This window comes from Rutidosis leptorrhynchoides, chromosome 8 (genome assembly GCF_046630445.1).
Source record: "Rutidosis leptorrhynchoides isolate AG116_Rl617_1_P2 chromosome 8, CSIRO_AGI_Rlap_v1, whole genome shotgun sequence".
NCBI classification, from domain to species: Eukaryota; Viridiplantae; Streptophyta; class Magnoliopsida; order Asterales; family Asteraceae; genus Rutidosis; species Rutidosis leptorrhynchoides.
The window spans coordinates 264082729-264107254 of NC_092340.1; the positions used below are offsets into that span (position 1 = coordinate 264082729).

The 24526-nt window shown below is 33.4% G+C and overlaps 2 protein-coding genes across 2 annotated transcripts; one reads left to right on the forward strand and one right to left on the reverse strand.

Moving 5' to 3' along the window:
- Window positions 1-2906: 2906 nt before the first annotated feature.
- LOC139864189 (uncharacterized) lies at window positions 2907-3230 on the reverse strand. Its single transcript, XM_071852774.1, has one exon. It carries the CDS (start codon window positions 3228-3230, stop codon window positions 2907-2909), a length of 324 nt encoding a protein of 107 aa, XP_071708875.1.
- Window positions 3231-7795: 4565 nt separating this feature from the next.
- LOC139863106 (glucan endo-1,3-beta-glucosidase 14-like) lies at window positions 7796-10997 on the forward strand. Its single transcript, XM_071851749.1, has 3 exons — window positions 7796-7862; window positions 8171-9225; window positions 10747-10997. Exons 1-3 carry the CDS (start codon window positions 7796-7798, stop codon window positions 10831-10833), a joined length of 1209 nt encoding a protein of 402 aa, XP_071707850.1. The 3' UTR covers window positions 10834-10997.
- The last annotated feature ends 13529 nt before the right edge of the window (window positions 10998-24526 follow it).

Here is a 24526-nt window from a genome sequence, read left to right on the forward strand (position 1 = left end):
TTATTTACTTTATGTATTATTATTAAAACTAAGTTAGAGTTAAAAATCAATAATTTACCAATCAAATATATGAAATAATGATTAAAAAAAAAAAAAAAAACAAAAATCAAAAGAAGACTACACGTATACTACTAGTATAGAACTCCCAATTTTTAGCAACTACTCCCTCCGTCCCAGATTAATTGTCCCCAGACAAAAAACACACAGTTTAAGAAATGTCATTATCACACTGTACTCTTTCTGTACTTTTTTCTTACTTTACTGTTTTACCCTCAACTAATTAATTAGAAATCCCTCCCACCTTTGTAATTTAATTAATTCATTAGGGACAATATTGTAAACTTTATCAAATTTACTTTCCATATTTGGAAGTGGACAATTAATCTGGGACGTCCCAAAAAGGAATACTGGACAATTAATCTGGGACGGAGGGAGTATCAATTTTGTAGTGGGTCCCATATAAATAAAAATATAAAATACAAAATTAAATAAATTACACCTACCAAACTCATCTTCAACCTCACCCCTTCCTCAACCTCACCCACCTTTTTTTAAACTTCCATTTTTCATGATATATAAATTTACAGCAAAAAAAAGGAAAAAAAAATGCACTGAAAATTGAAAAAACCACAAAACTTCGCCCTCACTCTCGTGGATATGAGGAAATTTTCCAGGGCGAGGAGCTTGAGTACGAGGGAGGGAGGAGCCATGGCGGTACAATGCCATCGGCGCCCTCGAGGAAGTGCAAGGAGGACGGCCCGATGGCTCACCGTTGGGAGTGGTCTTATAAAAGGCTAATTAAATGACATCATAAATAACTATTTTTCTTCTATAAAAAAAATCAAAACAAAAAAAAGAAAAAGGGGAGGGCCTTTGAATGATGTCATAAACAAATTAATTCCTAATTAAATTTAAATATTATATTATCTAATCAAAATCAGTAAAAAAAAAACATATCTCTGATAAATCTTCTTTCAGACTCCTTTTTGGGAGAGGTGATCCTTATACATCACTTGTTGATTCATATACACTCTTTTACATGAAATTCCAACCCTACCCTTGTATTAATCAACATTTCCATTTTTGTCTTTATGTAAAAAGCAAGGACAAACTTGTCCATTTATGTAAAAAGGTGTGTATGAGATAAAAAATGGTGTGTGAGAATCACCTCCCTTTTCCAAATCATATCAGATTTTCTTGAACATCAAGCCTCTTTTTCTTGATACTTCTTCTCTTGAATTAATCCAATACAAATGAATTCAAATTTATTTTTCTCAAAAACAAAAGCAGATACGGAGTTGCTAACATACGTTTTTCTTCAATCAGATATCAACATATTACAATCAACCATACTCCAGACACCATCGCCACCGTCGCTCATCGCCACCGCCACCGCTACCATCGCCACCGCTACCATAGCCACCACCGCTCTGATGGTACTTTCAATCTTTTCCATTTAAAAAACACAACTTAATCCCAAATCAAAATAAACCCCTAGAAGATAAGCTCATAAACCCTAGAAGATAAGCTCCTTTGAAGATACCCTCCTCAACAGCTTCTTCTTCTTCCTTTCAGGTTAGTTTTTTTTTTCCTAGCTTTAACTAATAAACATCTATTACTTAAATTCACACTTTTTTTAAACATGCTCATTTCCTTAAAAATTTCTCTGTACGCCATCAATCTTCATTTTCCTTCTTCTTCTTCTTTGGTTTCAGATTCAATGAAAAGGCTGGTTGTAATCAAGATTTCTTCATATTCAACAGGTATTTTTTCTCAGTTCCGATTTTTGGTTCCTATCTAATGTTCTTCTACTTTATTGTAACAGTTATTGGAATTGTTTTTTAGGGTTTAAATCCGTAAATTTACGGTAGAAGTATCAATTTAATCAGAAAAAAATCAAACAATACGCCAAACATTTAAAGTATAATGATTATATTTAGTTGATAGTGGAATACGATTTCTTCTTTTTACGGTATACCTTCTGTGGGTTTATAGTCTTCAATTCAGAATTTGAATTGGGTTTTGAATTATGATTCATTAATTTTGATTTTTGATGCTTATTTTAAATAAAAAGTGAAACCTTCAGGTATACCCATATGGAAAATTGACTTAATTTGATTGAATTTTGATGTTTTATGTATTATTTGTGTTTTTTGATGCATATGGTTGTTGTCATTGTTAAGAAATATTGTCTGCCAAACGTAGTATATCCAGACGTTTTTCGCTGCATTACACTGAGGATGATGTTAGAAATAGATGGCATAAAGAGTATTCCAAATTACAAGGCGGATAGGTATATTAGGAAGACTTATAATAGGATCTGAGAACATAAAGGAAATTGGTGGGTCGTTTTGGTATTTAGTAGTTTGTGAGAAATGGTTAATAAAATATCATTCAATAATTTTTCTTATATAATCCCGTGAAATCACGGGTCCCTTCACTAGTAAAAATTAGTATTGGGCTAGAATAATATACATCTAACATACATGTATTTTTTGATTTTTCATATAGAAGAATTTTAATAATTGTTAATATGTGAATTGTAATTATAAATGTACATAATGAAATTAACTTTGCAGTAACTTGTGTGGCCATAACACTCGTTAATAAAATAAAGAAAACATTGAACCAAAATCAAAATTGAAAAATGATGTGATATTTAAAATTTACAAAATAAATACAGCATATTAGAGATCAAGTACAATAGAAATTCGATAAATTAATACTCGATTATTTAATAAACTCTCTAAGATATATTTTTTGCCGGTTCCGACTCGGGGATAGGGTGCTAAATTAATAATTCGCTAACATTATAAGATAATACAATTTTGATAATTTCTTTAGACCTCATATAAAATATAAATTAATAATTACTTATACAGTATATAGCATATTACATGAATGATTTATGAAGGTTTCTTGAAAAATGACTCAATTGTCTTTTGTTTTTTGTTGAAATCAATTTCCCCTTGAATCTTGTCTCTAATTTTTCTTAGCATGGTAAGAACTTCTGGTGTTGTTTTCTCATAGCTCAACAAGAAATTATTCAATGTGATTGCAGCTTTAATAGCTTCGTTTCGCGAAGGGGGCTCCATTGTAGAACTTTCATCATCTTCTACATCGATATTGTCTTTATTAATTCCAATAACGCTTTCAATAATTTCTTCATCAGTCAACAATTGTGAAACTACATTTTCTTCTGGGTAAATCAGAACGTCTTCGACATCCATTGCATTGCGATAACCCAACTCTTTGATCAAATTCTAGAGTTCTTGAGTGCTTTCACCACCTTCATCTTTGATCACTCTTTGATCGCTTAACATCGCCTCTTTTGGGAGCAAGTGAGAGATACTCTAAAGACTACTTAACTGTATTCGATATTGTCGCTTGACTCACCTACAAACCATAGTTACTATGAATCCATTCTTGCAATTGCTTTTGCGTGAGACTTGGATTATCCTTGTTGTGCTTGCATAATGCTGTTCGAATCTCGTCTGTCATTGTTGTTTTTTTTCTCACCTTTAAGATGGGAAGCCATGTTGTGTGTATGATTTGTTTGTGTTAACCTATTTTGATCTTGTATTTATATAGAAAATATTTTTAATTTCCATAAAATGATACATTGAACACAAGAAGCATAATTAGGTGGGAGATTAAAGGTTTCTTTCAAATTGGGCCGTTCATTTAATATACATGCATTATATACAATAATTAAGTGAAATGTTGAAAGGTGTTTGTAAACTAAGTATTCTACTATAAATTAATAAAATATGAGTTAATTACACCGATGGTCCCTGTGACCTTGGTTAAATTACGTCTCTAGTCCATAACTCTTGAAAATTAGATGTTTCGTCCCTGTGGTTTTAAGTCCAAACGAAGGTGGTCCCTGTGGTCTTGGTTAAATTACGTCGCTAGTCCCTAACTCTTAAAAATTATATGCTTCGTCCTTGTGGTTTTAAGTTCAAACGGCGGTGGTCCTTGGATTAGAACGAAGTTAAATTATACTTCTTGGATTAGAAAATATTCTCTTGTTACATCAATTGAAAGTGCTTGGGATTAGTAATAGTGACTAATCTGATAACTTGAATTGTATTTTGTAGAACACAAGATAGTGGCTTGGTAAAAGGCTTCTTAATGGTCAGGTTGGTCAGATGGTATTGAGTAACCCAAAGACACATATAATATAACATTCATAATTAAACAAATAATCTACAGAAGTATAACACACTTCAGTGCAAACAGATAGAATATTCATGTTTCGAATGGAAAGAGCTTTTTAGTGCTTCAGGTCTTTAGTTCTACAAAAATTTGGATAAAAAACTCTTTTCATTTGCATTAGACTTACTTATTAGGTGCTTCACAATGTATCAAACTAAGGTCCAACTTTCATAATGTTTATTGAACTATTCGACCTTCCATTATGTGTGATATATTTTATATTAATTGCTATTGTATGTATTTTGGAGCCGTGGCACCTTACATAGATGACACGTCAGTATAAGTAAGAAATTAAATTACATACAACAATGGATAACAAGTTCATCAATTACCATTGAAACGTAGTTCGCTACCTACTAGGATAGTCAGACCTTAGTTTGATACATTATAATGCAGTTAACCCTATTTAATTACTCCGTATCTAGGGCATATTTACTAACACTAGATTACTAGGTCTTCAATTTTTGCGAAGATAAATTAAAAGAAATAAAAAACACATTTACTGCAATACCACATGGACCAACGCCGTTTGGACTTAAAACCACATGGACGAAGCATATAATTTTCAAGATTTAGGGACTAGCGACGTAATTTAACCAAGACCACAGGGACCACCACCGTTTGAACTTAAAACCACAGGGACGAAGCATATAATTTTTAAGAGTTAGGGACTAGCGATGTAATTTAACCTAGACCACAGGGACCATCAGTGTAATTAACTCATAAAATATTAAATAATATATAAATTATTAATTTATCGATTAATTAATAATTCTTTTAATCAATAAATTTTGGTGACTCCAAGTGTATTATTTTATAGAGTTTCTAATGTATATGTCAAATGGGTCGACGATATGGTCAACAATCTGACGTAATATTTGGATTGTAGTCTTACAAATATCCTTACACCTTTTTGTAGCAATTAATAACAACACGTACCAATACATAAATATAAAGAGATGTATTAATAACATTAAACTATGTATTAACTAACCCGAGTTGTAATCACTTGCATCCATTAATTTGCTTGAAATCTAAGGGACCAATGAGAGCGTGACATGTGGCGCGAAAATTACAAGTGATTGAAAAAAAAATCGAAAAAAATGTTTTTTTTTTTTGGTAAATTTTTTTTTTCGAAATTTTCTTTACAATCGCATGTGATTCTGCATTTCAATCACAGCTGATTGTAAACCCAATCACATGTGATTATGCAAGTCAAATCTAATCACATGTGATTGTGCATGTAAATCACATGCGATTGTTAAAAATTTTGAAAAAAAAAATTTCGGGAAAAAAATTCGAAATTTTTTTTTGAATTTTTTTTTTCCAATCACATGTGATTTTCGCGCCACATGTCGCGCTCTCATTGATCCCTTGAATCTCAACTTAATTTATGGATTCAGATGAATATTCCTCACATAACCCTTATCAATAATAATAATAATTATGGTGACAGTGAAACATTGTTCACAATGACAATTTGATAAATACTTCTAACCAAGGTTGCAAAAGACGCGAGATGGGGTCGAGACGTTCGGGTTCTAAAAGGGTCGAGACGGTCGAGACGGGGTCGAGACGGAGGTCTAGACGGATGTTGACTAACGTTGACTTTTAAATAAAAATGTTATATATTATATATATATTGTACATTACATTATTCCAAACATAAGCATTTCACACATGTTTAAATACTTCAACATTTCAAACATAAAAAAAGAAACCCTAAGTAATAGCACAACGTTTAATGTTAAAAAAAAAAAAAAAAAAAAAAAAAACTTGAAAAAAATCAGAAAAACCCGTTTTTTCCCGTCTCGGACCGTGTTTGACCGTCTTTTGACCGTTTTTTGGCCGATTTCCGTTTTTTCAAACGTTTTATGTATAAACGGGACGGGGCACTCCAAAATCCGTCTACACCTCCGTCTACACCCCCATTTTTTCCGTTTTTTACAACACTGCTTCTAACTTCAAAAGTATTTTCGTAATTTGTTTTTGAAACTTTTTTTAATTATATTTATATTACCTTTTTACTTTCTTTTAACCATACTTTTTCATTGCTTTATTTTTTTAACATTTAATTGCTCGATAATTAATCATTTTTTTACTATTCAATTGATCAAACAATAACCAGCATGTTAACCACATTTTTAACGTTCAGTTAATCAAACGTTAACTGATCAAAATCTTGCACCGAAGGACGAACTTTTTATCCTCGTTAAAGTAAATTGTTTTTTTATTTTCATTAATCCTAATTTAATTAGTTTAAAACGTAATTTATATTATATTATTATTATTATTATTATTATTATGATTTTTATTATGATTATTATTATTATTATTGTTATTATTATTATTATTATTTCTATTATTATTATTATTATTATTATTATTATTATTATTATTATTATTATTATTATTAATAATTATTATTATTATATATACGTAAACGCTTTTAGAACAAATTTTTGAATATTTATTCACCTCTATTAAGTTGCTTTACATTTAGGGCCGTCTCAACAATTCGATGGCCATAAGTGAAAATAAAAATGGACCCTCATACTTGCTAAATTTTTTAAACTTGTATAAATTTTTTAATACTTAATTTTTTTTCTTTTTATTACTTACAATGTATTTAAGTATTTAAATTTACAGTATTATAATTGTGATTGACAATTTTTATTTAATTTAATTGAAAATTTTGAGAGAAGTATAAACATATTCAAAATTTTGAGCCTTTCAAATTTTTAGACCCTAAACGATTGTCCACTTTGCCTTTGTTCAAAATCACCTCTGTTTATATTTATACCTTTGACATGCATGTGCCTAAATTTGGCTTTCATTAGCATCCTTTTTAAATTAAATTGCTAGGCGTATTATTTATTTGATTAACAATCAAACATTGTTTATTTTTTGTTGTTTTCTTCTTAAAAGAAGAATATACCATTTTCTTTTAATCTGCTTTAAAAATAGAACCCGCCCTATTCGTTTAGTGCATTACTAGTGAGTCAGTAGTATTTATTAACTATTACTTTTCTGACTAGCTGGATCATATCAACCTATAGCTTTATCAAATGTGTTACGATTAAAGTTTTTCACATCTGTTATATATAGTAGACCTTGTCACGTGTTTTAACATAAATGATACCTATTACTCAACTTTGTAATAAGAAAAAAACGTTAGACGTACGTACTACAAGTGTTTCTGTTTACTTTTATGCGAAGAAATTGATAAGGGGTATATCAGTCATTTCATGCATAAACTTTAGCCTTTTATATGAGATTATTTATTTAAATACATAGAATAGAAATTTATATAAAGGGGCCTTGCCTTTTAGGACAAGTATTTAAGAGGCAAGAGAGCCCCCAAGCCTCAAAATCAAAGCAACCTTATTTAAACCTCTCATTACCCTTCAATTCAATTTATTTATTTTCTAACAAGCAAAGTAAAGAATTCCCACTACCAAAACCACATATACATACATGATACATACATTCACACACATATATATACAAACACACCCCCACCTTCTATCTTTCCTCCCCTCTCTCTTTCTCAAATCTTTCTTTTATCTCCAAACATATGGAACTTTGTCTTAAAACTACTTTCATTGTGCAATGTGTTCTTGGAATCCTATTATCTTTATCAGGTTAGGTTAATTAATTTGTACAATCCTAGTTTACTTTTCGAGTTAAACATTGATAACCAACAATACTGACCGGTACGTTCATGCTAACGGACATTGATGATGACCCGTTACAGTTTAGTTAATACAAAGCTAAGCCCATTGTAATAATCTATATTTTATGATTACAATAGGCTTAGCGCTAATCTAAATAAATCATGTAACGAGCCAATGTAAACGTTGATATATTACATGTATTTGTGCATGTGTATGCATGTGACGTATCCATATATTTTTTTTGATTGATTTGTGACTTTATGTTCTTATAATAGGCTTTCATTTTGTTGAATCACTTGGTATAAACTACGGTCAAGTTGGCAACAATTTACCACCACCAGACAAAGTTCTCGAGCTTTTAAAATCGCTACGAGTTACAAAAACACGAATCTACGATACAAATCCTGATATTTTGAAAGCATTTTCTAATTCCGGGGTTGAATTAATCGTAACGGTTGAGAACGAAATGTTAGCAACACTAATAGATCCACAACAAGCGTTACAATGGGTGAATTCACGTATAAAACCGTACGTTCCATCTACAAAAATAACCGGAATTGCAGTTGGAAATGAAGTGTTCACAGGAGACGATATGTCATTAGTGGACAATTTGGTTCCAGCCATGATTAGCATTCAAAAAGCTTTAACACAATTAGGGTTACAACAATACATTCAAGTATCGACACCTTCTTCATTAGCGGTTCTTTCGAATTCGTATCCACCATCAGAAGGAACATTTACGGATGAACTCGTACCGATAATGACACAACTTTTACAGTTTTTGTCAACAACAAAATCACCATTTTGGATCAATGCATACCCTTATTTTGCTTATAAAGATAGTCCTAGTAAAATATCAATAGATTACGCGCTATTTAACCCGAATCAAGGCATGGTTGATCCTAATACAAATATGCATTATGACAACATGTTATATGCTCAAGTTGACGCGGTTATATTCGCGATGGCTCGGTTAGGGTTTGGTGGGATTGAGGTTCGGGTTTCGGAAACGGGTTGGCCATCAAAAGGTGACGCGAATGAAATTGGTGCAACACCTCAAAATGCGGCTACTTATAATAGGAATTTGTTGAAAAGGCAGTTAAGTGGTGAAGGGACACCATTGAGGCCTAAAATGAGATTAGAGATTTACTTGTTTGCTTTGTTTAATGAAGATATGAAGCCCGGCCCGACATCTGAGCGAAACTACGGGTTGTTTCAGCCCGATGGAACGATGGCTTACAATGTCGGGCTATCGACTTTAGTCACGAGTACGACACCGTCGATATCGGCATCTCCTTCTTGGATCTCACTTACTTCCAAGGCTAACAAGGTATGTAATAGCTTGAAATTTCATGTTTATTAAATAATTAAATAACATTGTACTTTATATATAAGTTATGCACGATCGAATTTGATGAGCTCATGAATTGATAGAGAAATATGCTCAGTGTGTCAACATATGTCAACATAAAGATGGTCATGTACTTATTGAATAAATTGCGTTTAGATATTTACAAGAAACAACTATGGAGTACATAATATTGTCAGCATTGACTCTTGAGTTTACGAATGACGTCATGTTCAATGGGTAGTTATATAAGGTGTGGAATTTTATATGGTATATATGCTCTAGTATCGTCGTATTTATTCCATTACTATTAGATATTAGGATACGTTGTTTGGTCAATCCAATTATTAGTATATTAACTTCAGTTTTTAAGCTGTTTAATTATTTTGTTTACTCTTTTTTTTTTTTTTTTTTTTTTTTTTTTTATTGGAACTTTATATACATATGATGGCATGGGCATGTGCATGTGTTAAAAAACTACACATGTCGGTAAATTCTTGGATCAACAAATTAATCTAGGAGAGGTAATACATTTCAATAATTAAAAATAATAAGATGCCTTTACAAATCAACGTCGACGTCGCCATTCATATATTATTATTAAATAATATTTTATTAAAATGCTAGTCATGTTATATGATTATATCTTTTTAAAAAGATATTTACCCCTATTATTCTAAGAAAAATGAAATTTAAAAAAGAAATCCAATTTTTCGGCAAATGCACATCATATGATTTTATATATATAATGTCCAGTCAAGAAAATTAGAATAAAAATGAACCATGGCCGCCGGCACAAAGCCGCAACAATTCGATCGATGCTCGGGGCCTAGTCTTTTTAAGGGCTCAAATTTTATAATATGTAATACACTTAACTAGACACAAAAAAATAAAAGTAAATACGGTATCATATGTTACGCTTTTGACTAGGTTCAAAGAAAAAAAAAATATAGAAGAATTCGTTTTCCACCTCATTCTAAATACTTAAATTTTCGGGACCAACCTTAACAGGACCGTCCTGTGACTTTTATGGACATTTTCATTAAATAAAAGTGGACCTTTTACATAAGAAAGTTTTTCATATATAATAATGATAAAGTTCAATAATACCAAATAAACGTCAAAAATACTAACATCAATTAAAATAATAGTTGTATAAAAAATAATATCAAATCAAATTGATTTTGGTATGTAACATTGTGCTATAACTTTTGGGCTCTTTTGGGTAATGGGCATTCTACGACTGGACGCTTTGCACGCCCCAATATACGACCGCTGAGCCTTTATCAACACATATTGCTTTAATTTTGATGATGTATACATGGATCTTTCCACCTTGTACTTTTCAATACTCTCATTTCTTTGAGCATAGAAATATAGAATCTACTATACAATTTGACACATCAACGTCGTTTATTGCATGATTGAACATTCTTAATACGACAATTAGAAATGACGTAAGTCATCAATATATTAAAATCGAATATTTGTCAAATGGTACAGGCAAAAAGAACGGATCTTTATCATCGCATAGTGTGTTGGATTTCAATCTGCTCAGTGGCAATGACGATTGGGACGCTGTCGTTTTAAGCATGTTCAAAAGCCGGCCTCCTATGTGAATAGACTAAACACGTGCATGCTCTTTGGCATTTTGAGCTTCAAGATCATCAACACGTTGAATGTGCCAAAGACAGTAGAGTGTTCTAAACTTGATCTGACGGTCTCGATACATTTCTTACAAATTAATTATTTTTTCGTGGCAATAATCATAGTACATATTGTCACAAAAAAAGTTATATTAATTGGTGGTAGAGAAATTGTTACCAAATTCTTTAGTCAAAAAGGGAGTATTAGTAAGAATATTGATTAACGTACGTAAGTATGTATATATCTTATACTATTTCAATTATTATATTCAATTTATAAACTATTAGAAAGATAATGAGAAGGTTGTTGTGATTGGATACAAAGAAAAGTATTAACTTTTGGACGTGGAATCCATGCTGTATACTTGTGTTATTCATTAATCGTAAAGATATATTGACGGTTTGAAATGTTTTTTACGGTCCTTTTATGATCTATTTTAGAACCTTTTTTTTTTATTATCTATTTTAGAATTTTGGATACAAATATATGTTTTTTTAAATCTATTATATTTTAGAACTTACCTATACATCGATAACGGAAATGGAGCGGGTAAATTCGTTGCACAACATAATTAGCTATTATGGAGTAATTCAATATTTTCTTGTTTGTAAATCTCTCCCATGTTCTCTCTTTAACTTTTGGTACTATATATACTATATACTATATATAATATATGTGGTACAAAGTCTACAAGAGATAATGTTGTATATATAAGGGAAGAAAAAGTGAAAAGGGCATTTGGTTTTCTTTTATGATCATAAGATTTGATTGTTTAATATCATATACGTTTAAAAAGTTTAGATCACCCTCTTCAAAATTAATATATGCCAACCCCGCATACACATTGTTGAGAAAAGATACCGAATTATAACAAATTGTAATACCGACAATAAAGAAACGACGATTTAACGTGACAAACCCCGATACGATATGATGCAAGGTAAGAAACGTTCCACTAAAAATAATAATAAAATTTACACTATCTCTTATTGTAAGGATAAAACCAATCTTGATATCTATTGTAATTAGTAGAATAAAACTCAAAAACTCTTAATTAAACTTTTAGTATGCAAAGAGAAGCATCAAGCATGTTTAAGCATGTTGGGAATGTCTAAATGAGCTGACATGTTGCTCTATCTATACTAATCCAAGATAGCTAAATGATAAATAATTTAAAGACAAATTAGTAGGTGAATTTAAGAAATATTACCATGTCGAATTACACAATTTACAAGTTCATATTGAATATCCACCGTCCTTTTCAATTTCAACGTATACGTAATGAAAGAATCCATTAAAAAACTAATTGGTATAGAGAATATTAACTAAAACGCAATTTTTTTCAAACGTATTATAAAACTTAATTAAAATTTTTTTTCTTCAAAATACTCTCGTAAATCGTCAATACTAGTTTGCAATTTGCAAATGGCTATTGCGAAATTACGATGAACTCGCACTTTGTATTTGTAAATTGCAAAGCGTAAGTTGATTTTTAGGACTTGCGATTTTAATCCATGCAGATAAGATAAAAATAAAACGGGTGATTATTATTATAAACAAACATTGGAGCATGATGAAAAACTTTTATTACAGTTGTATTTTGAATCTTTCAGCTTTATTTATCCTCTCCGACACATAAAACCGTCAGCATTCATCACTGCCATCCTTTTCTCAAAGCACCTTTCAAATCTTCTTACTTTTGAGGTTTCATTTCAACTAGTTGTGGAGCCCTCGCTTCGCGCCGGAGGTTTCGTTTTGAATGCGAGTTAAAAAAAAAGTCTTGATCTATTTTGTAAAAAAGAATTTTTTTCGACGTCTAACATTGAATGGTTGTTCCTTTTGTGAAAGTTGCTTCTTTTAGCGTTTTTTTTATTATTTTTTTTTTTGAAAGTTAGTTGATCTATTTTGTAAAAAATATTGTTTTTCGACATCTTTTGGTAGTATTAAAGGGTTGTTCATTTTATGAAAGTTGTCTCTTTTATCGTTGAGGAAGAAAAGAGAGAAAAAAAAAAGTTAGTTGATTTTTTTGTAAAAATTTTTTTTTTTCGACATCTTCTGGTAACATTGAAGGGTTGGTTCTTTTACAAAAAGTTGATTCTTTTACAAAAGTTGCTTCTTTTATCGGTGGGGACAAAAAAAAAGGGAAATTACGAAAATACCCCTAGTTACTATTGGTAAATAGTGAAACAGTGTTTTGTCTATTAGTATATACTAGTTTTCGAACCCTCGCTTCGCGCCGGGGGTTCGATTTTCAATGTATTTTATTGCATTTAGTTTGTAAAATTATTTCGTGGCTAACGATGATGTCGTTGAAGCGCAACTCGAGTCGAACTAAAAAGTATAACCCGTGAAAGATTTAATGTTATTTTCAATTGATAATATATGTGCATCTCCGCGTTTCGCTATGGAATTGTCGACTTTTAAAAATTTAACGCAAAATCAACGTGTATGAAAAGTACCCCAAATATTTAGCGTTTTTTAAAAATCGTCTGTTTTGCGTATAGTTAGTTATGTTCCTAAAATTATTTCGAGTTTAACGATAGTGCCGAAAAAATTTAACGCGTTGCGAGCGAGAAGATATGACCCGTTGAATATTTGGGTAGAGTTTATTTAAGATTTTTTATGAAAAATGGTTATTTGACACTTTACCCCCTAACAGGGGGGTCGATTTGAATTTTTGAAAAAACTCTGGGGGGCTTTGGTGGTGAAATGAAATTTAGTAAAAAAAAATGTGAAAAGTTAAAAACGCCCCTATACTATTCATCATTTTTGTGTATTAGATATATGTATATATAATATAAATTTCAACGCATGTATATTTTGTTTTAAGTAATATTCCAGTAACTATAAAGGTTTTACACTTATTATTATGTATATTTATTTTTAATTTAACAAAAATAACGAAAATTATATAACCTAAACCCTCTCAATAGAAAATAAAAGAACCAAACAAAATATAATCAAACGAAGCGGCTAGGCTCGTGTTATGAATTATTTTAGCATCACATGTGCAATGCACATACTTAGTTCTTAATTTTTGTGTACTAGTGTAAGCAAGGTTGAAAAAGACGCGAGACGGGGCCGAAACGGTAGCGACCTCAAAATGTCGTAACGGAAAAACGGGGCCGAGACGGGGTCGAAACAGATGTTGACTAATGTTGACTTTATATATATATAAATATATATTTACACATATTTTAAAGCTAAAAAACCTTCGTTAACAAGTTTTTACCTATAATTGCTATTAGCGTTAATATAATACAAAATGAAATACTAAATTAAGTTAATTTTAATTGATTTTACCGACTTATGATCGATTTTAACAGAATTTCTGACTTTTGACCGGCGTTGACCGAAGTTTTCCTGCATTTGGACTGACTTTTGACCGTTGACCGACTTATAAGAAAACGGGACGGGGTCGAAACGGTTTAGTCACCAAAACGCCGCAACTGGCATCGCAACGGACGCAACGGACGCCGTTTACAACAGTGAGTATAAGTAAGGCACTAGGTCATTATGGTCTGGTTAGCTTGTTAATTGTTGTACGTGTATACACATTTCTCCCCTAATATTATATCATTGTAATCTAGATCTCAATTTCAGTCTCAATATAATTCGGTTTATAAATCAATTCCAATTCTAGTTTGTGGAGTTCAATTGCTTACTAGTGTTTAAGAATCATATCCTAGAGATACATTACATTTGGTATCAGATTTATAGAAAAAAAATAAATAAAAGAAAATTGGCGGGAAGAAATTTGCTGTAGTGTTGATCTAATCGAAGTTTACAGGGAGTTTTGCAGTGATTTCATACTCAGTTTTTCGAAATATTATGATTTAATTCTTTATTTTGAGTAGGTTCTACTCGAAAATTGATGTTCGACGGTTTTCGAATGATATTTCCACAAATTCATCAGTTCTTCGCGTTGTAGGTTCAATTTATGGTAGATACGTGTTAATCGAAAGTGCAAGAAGTGATTCCAATAATTTTTCTTGGTTTTATCTATTTTTCCGAAGACTTTTTTGTTTTCGGCCCTACCGGTCGCCGTGCTCCGTCGCCCATTTCCGGCATCGGAGTTCAAACAGAAAGTGACGTTTACCGACGAGTGCAAGATATTCTTTTCACACGCGTCTTAGTCAACATACTCTATTACACGCACTTTTCAAAAATTCAAATGTGTTTTATAAATCGTTCCCACGCGTGTTTGAGTGCGTATTTAATAACTCCTAAATTATACAGGTTTTTAATAACATTTTAAGAAGTTATCTTGGTATTTTAAAGACATTTTAATACTTAAACAGACCAAAATGGGTAAAAATAGAAAAAAGTATTTTTAATATTTTTGTTTGAGTTATGTATTAAACAGGATTAAAAATAGATAAAAGTTGCATAATAGTGGATGAAGTCGCCGGCATGGAAGCATGGAAGGCGACGGCTTGATGAAGAATTCCAGAATATTCTAGAACAGTCCAGAAAAACACAGAAAACGAATGATTTGAAGAAAAGTCAATGAAGCCGCCGGCTTGACACTTAAGCCGCCGACTTAGTTCAGTTTCGTGTACTTAAAGTCCAAGAAATAGCTAAAAAAGGCAACAAAATCAGAAAGATTACGGATCACTGAAGCCGCCGGCTAGATATCTAAGCTGTCGACTTGGGCAAAGACAGATACACGTGTTCGGGCTTGCGGATTAAGTTAAACTTGGAGAAGGATTAACCGACCAAGGGAAGCCGCCGGCTTCACCTTGAAGCCGCCGGCTTGGGCCACCGAGTTTGAACACTATACATAGAGTCCATTTGTTACAGTTTTGAATGTACCAATTCGTTTTTCTTCTAGGATTTTCACCTAAAAATGAAAACTCTTAGTTTTTAGGGTTTTTATTCAAGTTCTACCTTTGTAATCGAGTTATAATTCAAGTTTATTCTTCAATTTACCTTTAAGGTACATTTCTATGTTATTTTACTTTTGTTCTTTCTTTTTATATACTGTTTTTATTCACTGTTTGTCTACCATTATGAACTAAACGTTCATAGTGGTTGCGTGGACGAAAAACAAACTTTATCTGGAAATCAGATGAAGCTGCCGGCTTCATCAGTCCTAGCCGTCGGCTTGACTAAAACAAAGCCGTCGACTTCATCAGTCCAAGCTGCCGGATTGACTGAAACAAAGCCGCCGATTTCGTGCTTAATTTCGTGCTTCATCAGTCCAAGCTGCCGGATTGCATGCAATTAAGTTAAACAGCATTGGTAGTGATAAGTCTGTTGAACTTGAATCACACTTATGTAATAGAGTTTAATATTATTAGGCTTAGTCAAAGAACCTTAATTTGAATGTGTTTGGTTAATGATTACATGAAAACTGAGTAAAAATTAGCTTTCAGCTAGTAACTTGAGTTGATCTACTTAAGTTTAATAGTATATTTATTTGTTAATCTATTTGCATGTTAATTTATCTTCATCGTAAGATTAAATTGATATGTATCATGTGATTGAATTAAACACTAAGAATTGAGATGTTAGCCTTGAACATCACTTGACTAACATATGCTTTAAGTCCTATCTATTGAATGATATGCAACACTTAGCTTAACCTGTTTAGGGATAATAGTTGGTCTATGATTATTATGTTGCTTTATGTTAATGTAAGTCATGAAACTTGCATAATATGATTCCCTTAGAAGTTATTCGGTCATGTAACTACTTTCCTCTTGTAATTGTTTATCTTAAATCTTTATCATTTGTTTCTTACTAATGTGTTATTTTATTCATTAAAAATGTATATTTAATTATCTCTTTCCTAAGAGATAAGATTCAACAACCAAAAAATACATAAAAATCTATCTCTAGTTCTTTAATAAGAGCTAGACTATATAATAAACCAACTTTAAACTGCATCTTCGCTCACTTGAGACGATAACCTAAAATACTACATCTAATCGGGTCTTGTTGTTCGTTAATGTGTTAAAAGTAAAATAAAGGTTTTATAAATTTAAAAGTTGAAAAGAAAATTAAGTACTACCGCACACACTTTTAACATATCAGTATTACATACGCGCCAAATAAAAAGACGGGTGTATCACACACGTTTAACACACGCGTGTTCCACCATTTGTTTTTACACACGCATTCCATTGAACCAGTTCATATTCGTTATTTTTTACACGTGGTCCCATCCAAGAGTAATAAGTATATAAAATTTCTTACACGTGTACCAATATATTAATTTTTTCCCGTGCATGTCATTTGTGCGTGTCCGATTCAGACGCGTTCGTGTTTCATTGATTGTAATACTTGCAAATAACTTGTGCGGGGAAGTTGTTGATTACGGTTACCAACGGCTAGAGGGTTGTTATGGTAATGTCTACAAGAAATAATTCAATTGACCAAACAACAATGGAAGGAATAAGAGCGTCCATCGAACAACTTTACCATTACCTTAGCTGCCGGGCTATGGAAAACAGATTTCAAACTTGGGATGATAAAATTGACGCTATGGATGACAAATTTACGGACTAACTTAATGGTATGAATACTCAACACAGAGTTCTTTAAGATGGTTTTAACGCATGAGAAATGTTGTAACACCCAATTTTTTTAAATCACGGCGGAAGTAATTTAAAACGACAATAACGTAATTATTCATTAAACTCAAGTTCTTAATATTTAAAGCCACATCATTATTTTATAAACCATAGTTTGGTGTGTTACGTTATTACAAAACAGTATCTTAACATCAAAATACGACATCAGAGTATCGACTGTTTGTTAAACATATCTTTAGCCACCCATCTTTACACGTAACACTAGCATGCAAAATAATCAACAACTTGCAGGGGAAGATGTGGGGCATTAGCACAAAGCTAAATGAATGAAATTATTCAAACATCATTAGCATACATTATCAAATCATACAACCATGGGTAACAACTAACCAACAATCACATCAACTTTTGCCTCCCAGAGGACCGGCGGCCAGGCCTGACCTACGACCCTAACTGATCAGGCTAGAGTCTACCGATAGTTCCTGTTACTGACACCTTCGCATAGTAATCCAGGCGCAATGTATGCATCATTCAATGCTATACTACACAGATAGTAACACTCGAACCCAACCTCACAAATCAAGGTTAACCTCATGAGTCCAGCTTCACAAATCAAGACCGACTACTGGCAGCTAACCTCACAAATCAAGGTTGAATCAACTTGTGCACATACAATCATATAATCCACACAACATTTCGACGATAAAATATCATGGAAATCTAATCAGGTATTCATGACAACAATAACACAATTTGTTACTCTATACTAATATCCGAAAGGATAGTTCCACTTATTGATATCCGTAAGAACTCAGTGGTATAATCTTACTGAGTCTTATACTTACTCTTATCACCTAAAAATAGATATAACTAAGTCGGTACAATTATCTCAGTACATAACCATTTAAAATACGCACAAAAGTCACCAAATCATAACATAACCAAACTGCTCATTCGTAAGAACAAAATTTGAGCAACACAATCCACACGAACAGACACCATCTTCATACGAAGAGGACATCACTTCATTCAAAGAGAACCCCTCTTCATACGAGGAAAACCATACTTCGTACATAGGCTCAATAACAACCCACCTCGTACGCGAGCTCGTCACTTCGTACGAAGAGGTACCCTTTTCGTATGAGGAGATACCCTCTTGTACGAGGGCTGTTATTCCCACGAGCTAACTATCACATTGTACGAAGAGAATCCCACTTCGTACGAGGGAGTACCCTATTCGTACGAGGACTCAAGAACAGCAACAGCCTATCACTTTTCGTGATTTTTGCACTCAAATCACTATTTTTAATAGTTTTGGATCGATTCAAAGCATATACATGTCATATACCATACCTAACATATATCTAACATTAATCAAGTATCCTTAACATTTATGAACAAAAATCAAAGCATAAAACACATAAAACCCCACTTTGACTATAAACCCTAAATTAACCATAGATTAGATCATTACCTACTAGGACCGGTCTGAAGATGTTACAAATCTACCCCCTTAAGAGGATTCCGTTCTCGAAATCCAGTTAGGTGCAAATAATCAGAAATCTGATTACTACACTAGCACTATGATGTGTCAAAAGTGTTGCAGTAATGCTTAACTTATCTTTCAACTTTTAAATTTATAAAACCTTTATTAATACACTTTAACACCCTAACGAGCAACAAAACCCGATCAGATGTAGTATTTTAGGTTATCGTCCCAAGAGAGCGTAGATGCGTTTTAAGTTGGTTTATTAGATAGCTTAGTTCTTATTAAAGAACTAAAGATAGATTTTTATGTATTTTGAAGTTGTTGATTCTTATCTCTTAAGAAAGATATGATTGAAAATAGGTTTTTAATAAACAAAATAACAAGATATAAAACAAGAAATAAAGATTTAAAATAAATAATTAAAAATCAAAGCAGTTACATGAACGAATAACTCATACGGGAATCATATTAGGCAAGTTTCATAACTTATATTAACACAATGGCAAAATAATAATCATAGACAAATTATTATCCCTAAATAGGTTAAGACAAGTGTTGCGTATCATTTAATAGGCAGGACTTAAAGCATATGTTAGACACGTGATGTGCATGGCTAACATCTCAATTCTTAGTATTCAATTCAATCACATGATACATATCAACCTTATGATGCTGATCAACATGCAAATTGACTCACAATTTATATAAGCTATTAAACATCAAGTAGATCAACTCAAGTTACTAGCTGAAAGTCAATTATCACTTAGTTCTCATGCAATCATTAATTAAACACATCCAAACAGAGGATCTTTGACTAGGCCTAACAATATTAAACTTTATTATATAAGCGTAACTCAAATTTAACAGATTTATCACTAACTATGTTATTTAACTTAGTTGCATGCAATCTAATTTAACAAGTTTGATTGACTAGATCTAAACAAGTAGCATGAATAGAATAATAGATCGTTGGATTAAGTGCTAATCAATCCTAGAATCTAGCATTTAATCATTAAGCATGGCAAACAAGTATATTAAAACATAGCAGATTCAAAACATTTTAAACATCATCACAGTAACTCAGTTTATACAGATATGGAAGAAACAAGAAACTGTACGGATTATAGCACGAAGCCGGCGGCTTTGTTCAAGTAAAGCTGGCGGTTTGGACTGGTGAAGCCGGTGGCTTCATCTGATTCCCAAACAAAGTTAGTTTTCGTCCATGTAATCACTATGAAAGTTTAGTTCATAGTGGTAGACAAACAGATACAAAAAAAGAAAATAAAATGCGATAGATTAAAGTAAATGGATAGAGTCATGTACCTTAAAAGGGTAGATGAAAAGAAAACTTTATTAATAACTTGATAACTTTAATTACAACTTGAAGTAATCCCTAATCTAAGAGTTTTCGTGTTTTGGTGAACACCCGAGGTAAAACAAAGTACATACAAAACTGAACCAGAAGGCCTCTATTTATAGTTTTCAAATTCGGTGGCCAAGCCGGCATCTTCAGTGGGAAGCCTGCGGCTTCACTTGGTCGGTTACTCCTTTCGCAAGTTTAACGTAGCCAGCAAGTTGAATAATGTGTAACCGTTTTAGGCCAAGCCGGCGGATTCAGGGCTAAGCCGGCGGCTTCAGTGATATGCAATCTTTTTGATTTCGTTTCCTTTTTTATCTTTTTCTTGGGTTTTAAGTATACGAAACAGATTTAAGCCGGCGGCTTCATTTGCAAGCCGGCTGCTTCAATGATTCTGACATTTTTTGCAGAGTTTTGGAACTTTCTTGATCTTTGTCACCAAGCCGGCGGCTTCAGGAGACCATGTGATATCGGCTAAAAAGTCACGTTTTCACTCCGGTATTGAGGCCAAAAAACAATAAAGTTCTGAGCTTTATCGCCAAAATACCCGCTTTGTCATTTGAAATTGAAGATCAAGTAATTATGAAGATAGTGCAAAAATAATCAAGAGAATCGGAGCTAAAATGAAGATTCTATAGCGAAAACGGTGAAAGACGAGAAACTAAGCTACGATCAAGGAAATCAAGTTACGGTCTAGTGAAATTAGCAAACCAGAGCAGGCCATAGGGCTTGCCAACGGCTTGCCATACGGCCTGCCAGTAGGCAAAACGGCCTGCCATACGGCCAAATCAAACGCCATGCAAAACGGTCTGCCAAAGCAAACGGCCATAAAAAACGGCATGCCATACGGCTTGCAGGCCAATTTTAAGTCTATTTAAAGGGTCTTTGTCATCTATTTTTACACTCACTTCAATTCACTTCTCTCTCTCTCTTTCTACAATATTAGTCATACTTCCGTGCGGGAAACCTAGTACCCGGAGAAGAACGCCGAAGATTATATTAGGAGCGGTCTGGAGTTTGAAGTTGTCACTTTTGTATTCGAAACTCGTTTAATCTACTGGTACTTCTATCATTTGTCTTTATATAATGTCTTCCATTATTATTGTAACATCCCAGGTAACACGTTCCCCGTAGCATGATATTGTCCGCTTTGCCCGTAGGCGCACGGATTTTTCTTGGCAACCACACACGACGAGCACTTTCCCAGGAGGTCACCCATCCTGGTAGTGCCCTCGCATGAGCACGCTTAACTACAGAGTTCTCATGGGACCTGCTGCGCTTGTGGTCCCAAAACGCGTCATGCTAGGAAAGGTCTCCACACCCTTATAAGGCATGCTTCGTTCCCCTCTCCAACCGATGTGGGACGGATGTAACACGGATGTTACAATCCTCCCCCTAATGGGACACAGCGTCCTCGCTGTGCACGTTTGGTCCGGGGCCTGGCTCTGATACCAAATGTAACATCGCAGGTAACACGTTTCCCGTAGCATGATATTGTCCGCTTTGCCCGTAGGCGCACGGATTTTTTTTGGCAACCACACACGACGAGCACTTTCCCAGGAGGTCACCCATCCTGGTAGTGCCCTCGCATGAGCACGCTTAACTGCAGAGTTCTCATGGGATCTGCTGCGCTTGTGGTCCCAAAACGCGTCATGCTAGGAAAGGTCTCCACACCCTTATAAGGCATGCTTCGTTTCCCTCTCCAACCGATGTGGGACGGATGTAACATGGATGTTACAATGAAACTCCAAAACAGGAGAAAACCACCGGCCCCCCAAAGAGAGAAATACACTATATCACAAATTGTTACAATGATATAGACGACTCTCTTAAGCCAACTACACTCTCCAAAATATTTAACTAATACAACTCTCAAACAAGGGTAAGAAAGAAAGAAATAATCAAATACTTAAAGTGTATTGATTGGTGCCTAGAGGTTTCTTGCTTCCGCTGTTAGATTTGCTGTCATGCTATTATTGAATTGCTGTTAAGGACCTGCTGTGTTAGATATCCGCTGCATAACTTAGAGATGTCTCAATTATGAAACTTTTATTTTGCATTCGCAACTTATGTTATTTGAATAATGGCTTTGTAACGACCTTAGGGTCAAATACTTATGTTTATGCTCCTATTCGTAGGATGCAAGTTATCTTTTGTAAAACACTATGTTTTTATGAATGCAAACTGGTTTTCAAACAACATGTAGTATTCAACTGTGTAAAGATCATGTTGTTGACGAATCGTACACGATGGTTTTGTACGGGGCGTCACAATTATGCCTTGTGATATTGTTGCCATGATTAGCGAGTAATTATCTTTAGTGTATGCTATGATGTAGTCAGTTATAATGATGAAATAATATTATGGTTTGTGTATGTTGTTGAGATGCTTTCTGATTATACTTTAAACCCAATCACTTTTCCAACTAATAGAACGTAGTTATCGGCTTTGTTATTGGGAAGTCGTGAACCCCGATTCAGAGTACACTATCTGTGTCACTCCTTGGTAAGAGAAGTCTATCGAATACAACGTAAGCTTGACTGAGGCACACTGGTTGTAGTAAGCCCACCGAGCCTTAGATTTTGACTGTGGACTCTTTCGTAGTGAAACATCTAACTAAACCCATAGTACATTGTCGATCCTAGACCATGCTAGTGTAGTCACCAAGCATATAAACTTCGTGCGTGCAAGCTGAAGCACAATAGTTGTTGTAAGCTGTACCTCTGCTAAGTAAGGCCATGGAACCCGGTCAGTGCTGATTAATACACTTCACCATAACGCGGTCTCAAGCATTGCACCTCGCTTGAGGGATTCTTAGTTAATTAAGGAACTGTTTGTTTAAACACATAATGTATTGGACTGTTAGGATAACCGAACGTGCTCATGGTGTTCTTTATGGTTGAACTCTTTTTAAGGGCCTAACTATCTTTTTAAACCCAATCATTAACGAAAGCATCGAAACACATCACGTCTCTCGAATATGGCAAACCCTATTTTCTATTATGCTTAAGAAAGTTTATACCTTTGTGGAATGTTAATACGTCACCCAACCGAGTCGCTCAATTGGATGATCCGTCTGAACGTGTATGCCTGTAGTCAGACTGCACGGGCGTCGAGGGTAAGGGACGTTGCTTGTCACGACCTTACTTTTTCCGTTATCTTTTACCGTTTATTATTTAATGCCCGTTAATTGTTATTCGTGTCACGTCATTTCTATGACCTATATTATTATTTTAAATAATTTATTAATTGCTATGTGTTATGTGAATATTTGTATTCATATTTTAAATCGTACGTTTCTACGTATCGTGGATTTCTATCCAGCGAATCTTTTCGGTTTTCAAACCAACGGTCAAGCTTTTGGGATTTTTAAATCCAACTTATTTTAAATATGATATTTTAATGTCATATGTTTATATATAGTGTTTATATATATTTTTTGTCGGGTATTTGTTATCTCTCCGATTATTCAATCGCGTAGTCGTCTTTTCGCGTTTCGGGCTTCGATCGAGCGTTCGGGCCACAAGGATTTTATCATTTAACAAAATTGGACCAATGGGGCCCACCCCCATGCAAATCTCGGCCGAACCCCTTTGGGGGAGGGGTGATTTGTGCAATTTTTGTAAACTTGTAACCTAAACTCCTAATTCCATTTCACTTCTCATTCTAACCTAATCACTTTTGCTCTCCCCTCTCTCTTTTCTCTCTTTTTCGGCCGACCACAACCAACATCATCATCATCTTCATTTGTTCATCAATTAAAGCTTGGATCATCTATTCATTTACACAACCGGATTCCTCTCTTCGATCTCTACACGTTCATACTAATCAATTCTTGATTAGGGTATAAACCACGACACGTAGCTTTTTGATTTTTCATTTATTTTTCTGTATTTTATGTTATTATGATAGTATGATGATAGTATGTTGTTGTATTATTGATTGTATGCGTAGAATCACTCGATAATTCATGTTTTCGGTTTGATTGTTTTTGGACAGCTGTTTGTTTGATCAATTCTGTAAAATTTACTGATTTAAATGTTAAATTAAAGTGTCTATATGTGTTCCTCTCATCAAGACATTAATTTTAGACTCCGAATTCATGTTATTTCGATTATCAGAGCTCTAGATATGATTAAAATGGTGTTTTATTGAAATCAAAATATAAAAATGAATTGTTTCAGTTTTGGTCCGACTTTGTGACCACTTTTGGAGTCTTTAGGGTGTACTAGTGTGTTAGGATTAATGATT

Bases quoted from the DNA above. Each gene is read 5' to 3' on its own strand.
- LOC139864189 (XM_071852774.1), bottom strand. From the start codon at position 3,230: ATGGATGTCGAAGACGTTCTGATTTACCCAGAAGAAAATGTAGTTTCA.
- LOC139863106 (XM_071851749.1), top strand. From the start codon at position 7,796: ATGGAACTTTGTCTTAAAACTACTTTCATTGTGCAATGTGTTCTTGGA. The intron at 7,863-8,170 runs GTTAGGTTAATT...TTCTTATAATAG, and splicing joins AATCCTATTATCTTTATCAG to GCTTTCATTTTGTTGAATCA. The intron at 9,226-10,746 runs GTATGTAATAGC...CAAATGGTACAG, and splicing joins TTACTTCCAAGGCTAACAAG to GCAAAAAGAACGGATCTTTA.